This window comes from Brachyhypopomus gauderio, chromosome 5, assembly GCF_052324685.1.
Source record: "Brachyhypopomus gauderio isolate BG-103 chromosome 5, BGAUD_0.2, whole genome shotgun sequence".
Classification (NCBI taxonomy): domain Eukaryota; kingdom Metazoa; phylum Chordata; class Actinopteri; order Gymnotiformes; family Hypopomidae; genus Brachyhypopomus; species Brachyhypopomus gauderio.
Genome location: NC_135215.1, coordinates 28,354,325 through 28,368,508, shown reverse-complemented (window position 1 = coordinate 28,368,508; position 14,184 = coordinate 28,354,325). Strand labels below are relative to the sequence as shown.

The following is a 14,184-nucleotide window of genomic DNA, read 5'->3' as shown; positions in this document are numbered from 1 at the left end:
TCAAACTAAAACCAAGAAGACTGGTAATTAACGGCGGGAGCATACCGACTATTTTGGAAGCCTATTTTCGTGCATTCGTTATCTCATAATGATGACTTACTATCTCAGTTATGACTTAATATCTCATTGTGGCTTACTATCTCGTAATAATCGTATTATTATTACGTGCTAAGTAATTATGAGAAAGTAAGTACTGAGATATTAAATCATCATTGTGAGATACTGTATGGAGTAGCGGAAATAGGCTTCCATAGACTAGACTGGATCAGGGAAATAAATTCAATTTGGGCGCCATGCTGCTGTGCTGCGTCCGTCCTTCCGCTTCTCCTGCAGGAAGATCCTGTAATAGTAAACAAACTGTGATCTTGTGTCGGTACTTTTCATCATGCCGTTTAAAGGGGCACAGTCACCCGGGGACCCGGCCTGGACTGTCGTGGTGCTCACATGTCAGCACAAAGACAGCGTGTATGCTTTTCAGAGAGGTAAGCTGCACTAGAACCGACACCGAACCGTCTAAGCGACTCATCTTCTGGACCAGCCTGCTGGAGTTTGCAGGATCCGTGATACACCAGTCGAACAACACGCAGTGGTTCTGTGTGGGGTTTCACTTTCAGTTTAGATAGCTGAGCGATATAATAGCGAAATGGCTGGCTTGGTTTTGCCTCGGCTAAGTGTCTTCAGTCTCCGTTACTTTTATATGTGGTCCATTACGTTTATATGTGGTGTCCTGGGTTTTCTCTCCAGCTTTAGCGAGTGTTAGCCGAACTTTATTCAGGTACTGAAACAGGCGTGCCGAATGTGCATAAAGATGATAGAGATTTGGAGTATCATTTCGACAGGCATTGTGTTGACATCACCATAGTTCATTCAGCACTCTAGTTTTGTCCTAACTAGATAATTAGACATATTTAGGGTTTATTGGGTCAAATATTAAGAAAAAAAGTCATTTTGGCAGTAAGATGTAAAAGATGTAAGGTCAGTAATGACGAGTAATAAAGGAATACTGCGAAGTCACGTGGTCAGAGGTGAAGTTCGGTATAGCAAGTGTGTTTTATATTTAAAAAATTTAACACGCTTGAGTCAGTGTCTTGGTCTGGATATAGATAATGCTACGATATCATCTGTGTCGTCTATATACATGCAAACGAGGGGAGTCGGATTCTGCCGAGGAGTCGTGCACAACACCGGGAAAGAGCCCAAAACAAAGCAGTCCTGGGTCAGTGCTGGCCAGACGTACAGATGTCAGAGTAGAAGCCCTCAGGAACAAGGAAAAAGTCCAGAAGAACGAGGAAGAAACGTTCAGAGAGCCCACAGATCAGGGGGAATCCGCCTCTGGTCGACATGTAACACCACAATAAAGAGCAAACTAAGAACAACGAAACAGTAGATGTTCCTGAAACTCCCAGTCTGGGTTCAGGAAGGTGTGATTAAGTGTTTGTGTAACCAGTCTAGTAAACTAGTGGTTGATTCTGAGTAATATTAGACCAGGTGTTGAATAGGAGTGAAGGACTGTAAATGTTTTTATTGACATGGTTTTTGTTCTCTGTAGAATTTATTGATGCTGCATTAATTCTCTCAATATTAATTGAGATGTTTTTAATTTTATATTATTTATCATCTATTACAGTATAAAAATGAGCTGCTTGAGTGGTAATGAGTGTGTCTCTGTAAATCAGAAGACACTCCTTTTTTAATGTCAATGCTATATGCCAATATTCAATAAAGTGTTTGTCCACCACAATGTGTGGGATCTCTTATACATCAATTAATGTGAATGTTGAAATTAAGAAATTCAGAATAGATCTTAGTGGTCTGTAATACTAATTAATGGAAAATATTGTGAACACTTTTGTCAGCTACATCATTTATGTTAATAAAAAAGTATTTAAAAAAGAATATCAATGGATTTGAAATCATAGTCAGCTTTCTGATTTATACCTAGTGTATTATAAATATCTGCAGTGCAATAGGTGCCCCCTCCTGTAAACATCTAGCTAGTTTATAGTCTGCGGTGAGGAACATGGCATTCTGGGAGTCCTTGTCATGCTCTTTTTCTCAGGAGCGGCCAGTCATTACATTATGAAATATTGTCTTTCACCAACTTGTACGTACCAGTAGGCCTAAGTTACCTTAATGGTGGGAAATGTGCGGGATGGCCAATAGTTCTTCAAGAGACCAACAAGTAGAAGACCATCCTGAAGCTAGACCATTAAGGACTTGAAACATCATAAGCAATAATCAGAGCAGAACTTCAATCGGTATTCAGTGTACACAGAATATGCTGAGTTCAGTATTTTGTCCAAAGTAAAGGTGCTGCCTCATTTTAAACGCACTAAGTCTCAGATAAAGCCCACAGTGACTCAGCTAAAATTTAAATTGTACAATAGCAAACCTGAGGGCCATACAGCAAGTCCACATGTGAACTCCAGTCTAATGTAAGGTTATATAGTTCTAGGTTCTCAGCCTCATGTTGGGTTGTTCCTATTTTGGATGTTTTTTTTTAAAGATAATAGGCACTTTTATATATCTGGGACTTAAATTATAGACCAGCATTAAGGGTTATGTCAACATACTTCACTGTAGCTTTTGGTGGCTTATAAAAACATCAAGGATAAAATTGGCAACACTATTTTGAGCTGAGGATCAGTACTTCAGAAGCTACCGCTCTGTGTAATCATTTAACACTCACAGACATATCTCAAAATGCAAAGCTATGAAGAAATAAAGAATCCCTTTATTAAAACTGAATCTATTTGTTTAGAAACAGCACAGGGACCCACAGGGGAATACAATGATATTTCTACATTGGTATCAGATTTGTACATCACTTGGTCACTTGGTGTTTCCTAAAGCAACATGTACCTCAAAAATACTTGCTATGAATACTTGCTAAAATGTTTAGCTATGTCTGAATCCTGTGTATGGATTCTATACAGCAACCTTGAATTTCAGAAAGAGGCTCTAAAGATTGAAAACAATAGTTTTCTTTCTACTTTCTTGCTACTGCTACTTGCTACTGGCTTCACCTTGGGCGGTGCTGCTGCTGTGTTGCAGAGTTGGAGGTGCGGCAGCAGCGTGGGCTCCTGCCCCCGGGGGCCCTGCTGCTTACCGTGGCTGACCCGAAGGAGCGCCTGGGCAGCGGGGGAGCCACGCTCAATGCCCTGCTGGTGGCCGCCGAGCACCTCAGCGCCAGGGCGGGATATACTGTGAGTGACAGCTGACGGCCCAAGCACGGTCCAATAGGAGTGTGGATGCCAAAGATTCAGAGACGCTTTCATCTACATACATTTCATATTAGCTTCTGATAGGTAGTATTTAAAAAATGTATAGTCAGTATTTAGTAAAATATGTCTAACAAATATAATAGATTAATTAATAGATAATTAAAAGAGTTAATAGATTAGTGTAAGGTGCTGGAAGGGGCAGATCAATCAGCTTTAGTAGGAAGAATGTCCGGACTCTGGGCTAGTTTAACTTTCAGACGTGTTTAGTCAGGTCACAGTCATATTTGGGTTAAGCCTATAGACATACACTTTGCTGGAGTCCCACTTATCTTGAGAGGGCCACAGATCTAGTGCAACTCTTCATGTCACACAGCATTATGAGCCTACTGTGCTCAACTTAAAAAGGATTTGAAAAAACGAACACCTAGCCATTAAAGAAAGGTGAGCCAAGGTCTGTACGTGTGTGTGTGTGTGTGTCCAATTGTTTTACATGTAGGTGGTGACGGCCGACGTACTGGACACTGCACACATCCTCATTCTGCACACGGTGAGAGGATCTTCTGCATCTATACGTTTATGTTGCTAAAACATGGGGACAGAACTGGCACTTTCTGGACTTCTGGGTAGCTTAGCATCGTAATGCCTTGTTCACCATGTACAAGGTTGTGTTTCCTCAAGTTTGAACCCCAGTGGTGCCACGTCTGTCCATGGCCAGAAGAATGACCATGTTCTTACTGGGTAGGAAGCGTGACTGAGGTATTTCGCTGAGTAAGGGTGCCTGTTAGGTTACATACGTAACCAGAAGAATGACCATGTTCTTACTGGGTAGGAAGCGTGACTGAGGTATTTCGCTGAGTAAGGGTGCCTGTTAGGTTACATACGTAACCAGAAGAATGACCATGTTCTTACTGGGTAGGAAGCGTGACTGAGGTATTTCGCTGAGTAAGGGTGCCTGTTAGGTTACATACGTAACCAGAAGAATGAGGTGATGGGCTGTACTGGACACCATTATCAGCCATTACACTTCCAGGTTGGGCGCTATCACGTGGGATGGAGTTTCACTGGGAGAGGAATGACTAATGGAGGAAACTTGGGGAAGGATTCACAGTGTGTGTGTGTGTGTGTGTGTGTGTGTGTGTGTGTGTGTGTGTGTGTGTGTGTGTGTGTGTGTGTGTGTGTGTGTGTGTGTGTCAGGGAAGGGATTTTCCCTGGGATGGCTGCAGTAGGGCGTTCTGCTGGATGCCTGTGACAGTAGCTGAGCAGTGTGTGGAGGGCCCAGTTTGTTGTTTAGACATGCTACTGGATTGCCTTTCAAACAAGGTGAGCAAACTGGTTCTGGCTGTACAGTGGATCTCATGACTGAGTGCTGCGTGTATTGCTGGTGCTCATGGCTCTGACCTGCATGCTTTTTTATAGATGTGTGTTGGCTCTCCACCGGGGGTTTGGGTGTGTAGCACTGACATGATTCTGAGTCTCCCCAGCACTCAGAGTGAGCATACACACAACATATCTAAGCTCTTGTACACACACACACACACACACACACACACACACACACACACACACACACACACACACACAGTCATATACTCGTATATAAATGTTAAATGCATGGCCATTTGTCTCTACAGATATGTCGTGGAAGGACTTCTCTGGAGTGCGTGTGGTATCCTTGCCTGGTGACGTACCTTTTGCTGCACACCATGGTGTCTACCTCACTGATGCAGAGGTCAGTGCTGGGTAATGTACTCATTCACTTAGGGGCCGCCATTGCTGACGCTGCACACTAAGAACAATGAACCTGTTGACAGGGTGGGGTACGTGATATCATCTACCGTGGCTCAGAGGAGATTATCCGAACTGCTGCAATGCCTGATGGGAAAGTGCCTATGGTATGATGACTTTCATATCTAAAACCAATTTTAAGACTTCCTCAAAACTAAGTTCCTGTTTATTTTATTGACAATGAATGATAAAGTTTTATATTATGGTCAACTCGCTCCCAAATCATTGTTCAAATGTGATTATTGCCATGTTGTAGATTTTTATTAAAGCTCTTGGTGTTTGGGGTTGGGCTGCTGTCCAGGTGTCTGGACCTGTTTTTTTCTCTAGGGATGTATCTGAGAAACTTTTACAAACTCATGTCACCCCACCACTTGATGGCTGCACATACCTGGGCATGGACTCAGGTGCTCCACCCGTACAGGTACACGGACTCACATGCACACACACACACACACACACACACACACACACACACACACACACACACACACACACACACACACACACACACACACACACACACACACACACACACACACACCTTCCACAACCCTTACTTTTCACACTCCTTCTTTCTCCTCCATGCAGATCTCTCTTTTTCTGGATATTCTGAAGAGTCTCTGCTCAGACCTCACCGAAACAGAGTTTGTGAATGGTGAAAGACCAGGGTGCAGTTCACCTTTGGGTCCACAGGGGGCAGCAGTGAGGAGTGCTCGTTCTGTGTTGTGGAGGACTTTGAGAGGCGTTGCCCTGAGTCTGGGTATTTCAACACCTACTCTCTTACTCTGACTCTTGAATTTTCTGTTGTGATGTGTCATGTGTCCTGTGTCACAGTGTTTGCGTGTGAATGTGTTTGCAGTGTACATTCCGGATGGCGGCTATGACTATCTGACATCGTCAGGCACAGAGCACGTCATACGTCTGACAGAGGCAGGCAGAGACAGGCAGACTCTCTCCCACATACAGGTGAGGCCAGTGTTGAGTTATAGTAAACCACCACTCCACTTTCTGGATTAGAAAAATCTATTCTATTTTTTTCTCAGACAAATGGTGCATTTAGAAAAAAACAATAATAACAAAGTTGCAGATGTGCTTTGGTTTTTGTGTGACTTTCTCTCCTCTCTGCAGGAGCTGCAGTGTGTGAGTGAGGCCAGCAGGGTAATTAACAGTGTGCTGGAAGGAGCCGTTCATGTTGCAACAGGGGCTGTGTTGCAACACTGCCACCTACAGGTTAGGAAGACCTGAACTCTTACAAGTGATGGTGAATTTCTACCTAGGAATCTGCTCTGCGGGCCTTGTGCGATTCTGTTCCCCGATCAGCAATCTCCTTCGTATCCTGGCCCAGTCTCTCGGTGACTGTAGCACCTGAACGCCTTCTGCTCAACGTGGTGTGTACATACAAGCACAGGCTATTCTCTGAGGGGCCCTGCACCATGGTACCTGAGCACGAGCATCGATTTCGCAACGCTTTCGCAGCACTTTTGCTTATTACCATCTCAGGTGTGCTAACCCGCCTCTGCTGGGTTTGGCGTGGAGCTCTTCAGCTGATGGGCGGATACGTTTCAGCCCAGCAGGCATGATGGTTCATGACATGCTGCTTATGAGCTTTGAGGCAGTTAGATTCCTGGAAGGGAGCCAGCCACCCAAGCTGTGTGCCTGGATTTAACGCCCGGCCGCCCTGTAAATACAGGTGCTCTTGTACCTTGCTGGTGCTGTTTGGCTGACAGTTGTCTTTCGGCGTGTTTGTTTTATCTGCACAGGCTTTATGCTCACAGGGACATGTTTGATGCACTGAATCGAAGGCTAATCCAGGATTGTGTGGTTGACTGGATTATGTGATTTCCTTCCCAGGGTCCACTCCAGGTGCATTCTGGGTGCCTCCTGTCAGGCCTGGACTTGGCTTCATCGGCATACATGCAGGGCACACCTCTGACCAGTGACATCATCATTCAGGGACACAGGGTGCAGCTGGGAGAGCTGAAGTTAACAGTGTTCACGGTGTTTGGGGCTCACGACAGCTTGGAGGTACTAATGTCACTGGGTGTGCAGGCATGATTCTGACTTGGAGCTGGTTGCAAATGAACGTCTCTCACTGCTTACATGGACGAGACTCAAACCAACCCACCATTGCATTGCTAAGCCTGGTTCTGTGTACATTCCAGCTACTTATGTTCACCTGTTCTGAAGCAGCTGAGGTGTTAGAGTTGAGCTGGGGGCGTAATATACACTGAGGGCATTGCCGTGTCGATGCATCTGTGCCTCTCTGCTTTTTGACTGTTTTTTTAAATTAATTGTTTACGTTTTTCTATTTTCCAGGCTCCTAGTGATGGTACCGCTGGTTCCTTTCTCAACAAATCATGGAGTCATTTCTTCAGTCACTCTGGAATAGAGTTAGGGACCGAACACAAACCCCCCGTCCTATGATAGTTTGAGAGTAATTTTGAGAAGACCTGCGCCAAAAATGGTACCATTGTTTGGTGTGTGTGTGTGTGTGTTGTGTGTGTGTGTGTGTGTGTGTGTGTGTGTGTGTGTGTGTGTGTGTGTGTAACAGCCCTGAGGAGTTGTGGGGAGCCCAGAGCGGAGCACGGCGATGCCTGCTCGACGCCCGTCTGTTCCCGGTGTTCAGGCCTCAGGGAGGCGCCGTGGGGCTGGAGGGCGTGCGCTTCCTTCTGTGCGGCTCTGGCTCTGCGGAGAGCTGGAGGGCAGCCTGGCGACTCTCGCTCAGGGAGGTACTGTCTCTGACTGACCAGCAGGGGGAGCTGCGGTGGAGAGAGGAGCTGTTCTTTAGTGCAGGTCGGAGGAGAGCTGTGGACACGCTGAAGTGCCATGCGGACCACAACCTCCTGCCCTCAATCAGAGCAGCAGTGTTGGCTGGCCAGCAGGGGGCTCTGTTGGAAGCCTTGGACTCTGGTGAGGAGATGGTGAACATTTCTTCTATTCTTAGGTTTCTTAGGACATTTAAAAAATGTCCCTACAAAATGGGTTTTCCAGAATCGAAGCATTGTGGCTCCAATGGTCAGAAAACAACTATTATATATAATCTGATTTGAATATTCAATGTCTCTGATAATATGCCTTTTCGTAAGTGATTTAAATGAGGATATGTAGCCTGCTCATCTAGGTAACATACTGTAGTGAATGGCTAAAGTCAGCAGGGAGGAGTACGAGTTGAACAGTGTGGTCACATGGCCATAATTGGCTATAAGAAATACTGATGCAGGAACATGCAGGTCCCGCCTCATCACACTCACACTCAGAAAAATCACTCACAGAAATCACACTCACTCATATTTACGTCTTATCCAGTTCCCTTGTAAACGTGTGTGTGTGTGAATGTGTCTGCGTGTGCTTCGCGGTTGGGCGTTCTGTACAGTGGCGTCGGGCAGCAGTGGTGACCTGGGTGTGGCCGCACGGACTCTGGCGTGCATCGCTGACGTGTTGGGCTCCCTGGCTGGGGAGGGTCATGGGGGTCTGAGGAGCGGCCCGGCCGCCAACCCGTCCTGGGCCCCAGCGTTCAGCCTGCTGGAACAGGGCAAGCTGGCAGCCGGCGTCCAGGAGCTGGCCAATCAGAGAGTCGCCTGGCTCAGCAGGTGAGTTCACGGAGCAGAGGACGCGACCCGCGGCCCGCGGAGGGCCAACAGGTTTCAATGCGAACGGCTGACGTTATCGCCCCCTGCAGGCCAGATCTGCTGGTGCGGGCTGCACGCCACTATGAAGGGGCGGGACAGATTCTCCTGAGGAAGGCGGTGATGTCTGCGCGTGAGTTCGTCTTCACCTCGCAGGCCGACATGCCGCCCCTGGGCGAGTGGCAGGAGGTGGAGTGTCCCGCCAGACTGGACCTGTCCGGTGAGTTCACACTCCTTACGTGAACCCGGACGGGGACGAGCCCGTGGGCGTGGTCTGACACTCTCTTGTCTCCAGGCGGCTGGAGCGACACTCCCCCAATCGCGTTTGAGCATGGGGGCGTGGTCATGAACGTGGCGGTCAGGGTGGACGGCAGGCGGCCAATCGGAGCCAAGGCCCGCCGCGTGGCCGAGCCCCGCCTGTTCCTGGTGAGCACCAGTGGCGCGGCCGGCTGCAGCTTGACCTCGCGAGTCGTCTGTGAAACGCTCGCCGACCTGGACGACCACTGCCAGCCCCACGCACCTGGTCAGGTTCTCCTGTTGATGCCATGATTGGTCCTCTGAGTGTGAAAGTATTACAAGCTTACTTATGTGTGTAAATATTGATCAGATAGTAATGATTGTAATGATCATGTTGTAATGATTGTTCCATTCCAAGATCTCATGACTTATCACTTCATGATGGACGACCTCTGTGATATTACATTGTACCTGTGACTTACTAAAACTGTACTACACTGTACAAAACATCAGATCACGTTTTGGGCTAAAGGGCATATATTTCTTAAGCAGAAAATGTACCTAGTGATCATATGTTGATCAGTATGTTGACATGAACCTCACATAATTTAATAGTAGTTATATTTAATAATAATGTCACATACCCTTTCCTGGGTGCCAGTTTGGAAACTTATATTGTATAATTACAATACAGTATATATGATATTCTATTATTGAAAATGCCTTATAATTTTACTGCTAAGTTGCTGAGGAGTGTGTGTGTGTGTGTGTGTGTGTGTGTGTGTGTGTGTGTGTGTGTGTGTTGCAGGTGCCCTGTTAAAGGCGGTGTGTGTGTGCAGTGACGTGGTGTGTCTTTCGTCTCCTCTCTCGCTGGAGCAGCAGCTGTTGCAGCTCTGGGGTGGAGGACTGGAACTGCACAGCTGGTCTCTGTTACCTCACGGCTCTGGGCTGGGTCAGTGTGTGTGTGTGTGTGTGTGTGTGTGTGTGTGTGTGTGTGGACATGTGTCTATGGGGTTGTGTGTGTGTGTGTATGTGTGTGTGTGTGTGTGGACATGTGTCTATGGGGCTCTGTGTGTGTGTGTGTGTGTGTGTGTGTGTGTGTGTGTGTGTGTGTGTGTGTGTGTGTGTGTGTGTGTGTGTGTGTGTGTGTGTTGGTGAGTGTGGGTATGTGTGTGTTTGAGAGCATTTCACACTATTTCAAGGAAATATGACTTTTGATTGTGAATTGGGAGTGGAATGTGACAAAGGAGTGGAGTGGAGGCCAATGTCGAGTGGAGTTTGTGTGTGTGTGTGTGTGTGTGTGTGTGTGTGTGTGCAGGTACTAGCAGTATTCTAGCAGGTGCGGCTCTGGCTGCTGTGTACAGGTGTACTGGGCGGAGCTACGACACCAGCTCTCTCATCCACGCCGTGCTGCACCTGGAGCAGATACTCACCACAGGTGGGAGGGGTGGATGAGCATATGTGCAGGGGGGTGGAAGAGTACAGGTGGGAGGGGTGGAGGAGCACAGGTGGGAGGGGTGGAGGATCACAGGTGGGAGGGGTGGAGGACCACAGGTGTGAGGGGTGGAGGAGCACAGGTGTGAGGGGTGGAGTACAGGTGTGAGGGGTGGAGGAGCACAGGTGTGAGGGGTGGAGAACAGGTGGGAGGGGTGGAGGACCACAGGTGTGAGGGGTGGAGGAGCACAGGTGTGAGGGGTGGAGTACAGGTGTGAGGGGTGGAGGAGCACAGGTGGGAGGGGTGGAGGAGCACAGGTGGGAGGGGTGGAGAACAGGTGGGAGGGGTGGAGGAGCACAGGTGGGAGGGGTGGAGGAGCACAGGTGGGAGTGGTGGAGGACAACAGGTGGGAGGGGTGGAGGAGTACAGGTGAGAGGGGTGGAGGAGCACAGGTGTGAGGGGTGGAGAACAGGTGGGAGGGGTGGAGGAGCACAGGTGGGAGGGGTGGAGGACCACAGGTGTGAGGGGTGGAGAACAGGTGGGAGGGGTGGAGGAGCACAGGTGGGAGGGGTGGAGGACAACAGGTTGGAGGGGTGGAGGAGCAGATGTGCAGGGCTTTGAGTCAATGTGGATATGAACCTACAGAGCTGAAGAATTTCCTCACTTGTATCATTGTATGGTGGGCTTAAACAGTTTGTGTGGTATGAGCAGACACGCTAAACCTAATAGTTATGTCAGGGCTGGCTCGGATGCCGTGCCATCTACATCCACAAGGGGCACCCGAGCCAGTCCTAGACTCCAGCAACGCAATCAGCAATGATCTGTCTCACCTGTTGCCATGGCTTCTTAAGGAAGCCAGTGGAGACGGATCATTGCTGATTCGTTGTGGTTATGCCGTTACGCTCTCAGCCTCTCTCTTACTCTGTTTTGCAGCGTTTGCCTCTTTAGGTGTCTCGCCACCTATCTCTCTTTTCTATCTTCTCTGTCTTTTTCGAGTCCTCTCCTGCGTCGCTTACTGACCTCCCTCAAGTTTTCCTCACCTGTTTACCTTCCTATCCCGTTGCTGTTTGTATGGGAAGGGTTTTTTGTTTGAATAGCCTTTTGCTATTAGTCAGCTACTTCCCCTGACGTCCTTGTTTTTGCTTTATTTCTTTTTACGCGTTGAGCAGTCCGCGTTTATTCAGGCGCTCCTTTTAGTTCTGTTATTTTTTGTGGCACTTGGTTCCACCTTTCTCTCGCTCTCTCTAACGCGGTGTGTGCGTCCCTACCACCGCCGTTACAAGTTATCTCCCACATGTGGGATTATCATCTAAGGCCTGAGGTCACATGATAAGTGCTCTCTTGTTAGGAGTGTCACTGTGATCAGCTTGAAGCATTCACACTGCAGACAACCATAATCAGCATGTTCTCGTCTGATAGGTCTGATTCCTCTCAGCTCTAACACTGAGTCACTGTGTTGTGTGAACGTGCTCAGTTGTTCTCTTCCCCTGCGCTGCTGACTCACAGGTGGGGGGTGGCAGGACCAGGTTGGGGGGCTGGTGGGCGGGCTGAAGCTGTCCCGCTCACGTGCCGCGCTGCCACTTCGAGTGGACGTGGAGCAGCTCGCCGTTCCCCCGGACTTCCTCGCTGCGCTGCAGGGGCGCCTCCTGCTGGTGTACACCGGAAAGACACGTCTGGCACGCAACCTCCTACAGGTCAGGCCGGGACTCCGCCCTGTCTGTCTCACACACACACACACACTGTATCGTTCCTTCTAAGATGAACGTGTGTGTGTGTTGTAGGATGTGGTGCGGAACTGGTACAGTCGCCTACCGTCCATTGTGCAGAACGCGAAGGAGTTGGTGAGCAATGCTGAGGCCTGTGCTCAGGCCTGCACTGAGGGTGAGACACACACACACACACACAACACACAGCTTCTGCAGTACTGTGTCAGCTGTCCAAACCAGGACATTGATAAAGGTTTTGTTTAGTGTCTGACATGGGTAAATGGGTACATCCCAGCTTCTATTACAGTGAATGGAAGAATGAGACTCAGAATGAGTGTGAAACCCCTTGCTTGAGTTGTTTGGCCTGTTCTGTGTGGGATGTTATTCACCCATGAGTGCTTTTATTTTCATTTTATGTGTTTTGAGTAAAGGTGTGTTGACATGAGCACTGTGCTGTTGGCAATGTGCAGTAAGGCTTTTTTTTTTTAAAGAACTGGGTAAAGGCTCATTTGAGAACCCCTGCAGATTGAATTTTGCCCCTTCTCTTCCTCCCTCTCTCCCTCCCTTCACTCCCTCTCTCCCCCTCCACCCCAGGATCTCTCCCTGGACTGGGAGCCTGCATTGACCGCTACTGGCAGCAGAAGAAAGCGATGGCTCCAGGCTGTGAACCAGCTGCAGTGAGAACCATGATGAATGCCCTTCGACCTCTGACCTTAGGACAAAGCCTGGCGGGGGCAGGAGGTGGTGGCTTCCTTTTCATACTCACGCGTGATGCCCATCAGGAGGAGAAGGTGCAGCAGATCCTCCGCAGCACACAGGTGAGAGACACAGTCCAGCCTAGACTTACCTCAGGCTTGAAACGGCCAGACCAAAGGATGTTGTAGTTTAATTGCTAAAGTAGTTTAATTGCTAAAGTAGTTTAATTACTAAAGTAGCTTAATTACTAAATTACTAAAGGCATATTCACAGAATAAACCCATTCATTTTTGCATCTTTAATCTTTGGCACTGTTCAGGATTAGTGTGTTGTTCTACAGGGCCTCGGAGACTTCAGCGTACACTCCGTGGAGTTGGACACAGACGGGATTACAGTCCTGCAGCGAAACACACGACAGTCTCAGTGACACACACACAGCAGCAAACATATTGCACTATAGAATGTCAGAATTTCTGCCAAAGTGATTGTGAGATTTACTCCAGTGTCGGAGGTCAAACTACGCAACTGTAATACGTGTGTATTATGATCATGTGGAAGAAACCTGTGGTTACTCAAGACTATCTGCAGCTGGGCAATGCAGTGATGGCAGTTTCATGGTGTGGACATTAGATGATCACAGTATTGACCCTTGCAGTACTGATAACAGGGAGGGCTGCAATATGCAAATGAAGTCTGCAGTATTTGGCAGACATACTACCGTACTACAGGTACATAGCAAACACTAAATGAACTAACATTAAGTTTGATGACACACATGCTGGCACAATTCAGTTCTGGATGTTGGTAAAAAAAAATCAGACAATATACAGACAATATAAAAGTAACATATGGATTGTGCACAGGACAGCAATATACAATCCACATAAAGTGTCAATATGCATAGAAGTGCCAACATCAACAGTGTCAGGGTGTGGAATCTGTCATGGTGATCCTGCCCGTCAAAGAAACTTGTGAACCAACAATAAGCGTTTACAATGTACCCGTTTACATACTTTACTTTTTAATGTGTCCCAGTTCTAGATTGAAGGATTAAAAATAACAGGCACAACTGTAACGTGGGGCCTTTTTTGTGAAAATATGAGTTTCTCATAAAATATTTTTATTTTTACCAGCCAATGGTGTATGTGGATTATGCCTTGATTCTCCCAGAGGGTAAGGGGTGTGCGGTGAGGGTGTCTGTAAATATTTATCCGTGTTAATGAAGACTATAAATCAGGTTTTAGGACGTATTTGAAGAACAAATGAGATTTTACAAATCATCTTGGGACCTAATTTCTTAAATTACTGTGTATTGATCAAAAAAATTTGCTTCCATGTTAAAAATATGTAACATTTTGTAATAGGAAAAGAAATTCAGAACTACAAAGGTGAAGAAACTTTCTTTTAAACTAATAAATTGTTTTGCGTATATAAGTGCTATCTGACCACTTCTTTCATTTAAAACTTTTGACTAC

General features: G+C 47.2%; 1 protein-coding gene across 1 annotated transcript; it reads left to right on the top strand.

Moving 5' to 3' along the window:
* The first annotated feature begins 316 nt into the window (after positions 1-316).
* Positions 317-14,143, top strand: fcsk (fucose kinase). Its single transcript, XM_077006887.1, has 23 exons — positions 317-482; positions 3,055-3,206; positions 3,721-3,771; positions 4,419-4,544; positions 4,641-4,713; positions 4,856-4,953; positions 5,036-5,116; positions 5,311-5,430; positions 5,598-5,769; positions 5,869-5,975; positions 6,138-6,239; positions 6,861-7,034; positions 7,326-7,399; positions 7,561-7,919; positions 8,383-8,599; positions 8,689-8,855; positions 8,931-9,158; positions 9,681-9,824; positions 10,191-10,310; positions 11,814-12,001; positions 12,089-12,188; positions 12,608-12,831; positions 13,050-14,143. The coding sequence occupies exons 1-23, from the start codon at positions 386-388 to the stop codon at positions 13,134-13,136; spliced, it is 3,261 nt and encodes a 1,086-aa protein (XP_076863002.1). The 5' UTR covers positions 317-385; the 3' UTR covers positions 13,137-14,143.
* Positions 14,144-14,184: the final 41 nt, after the last annotated feature.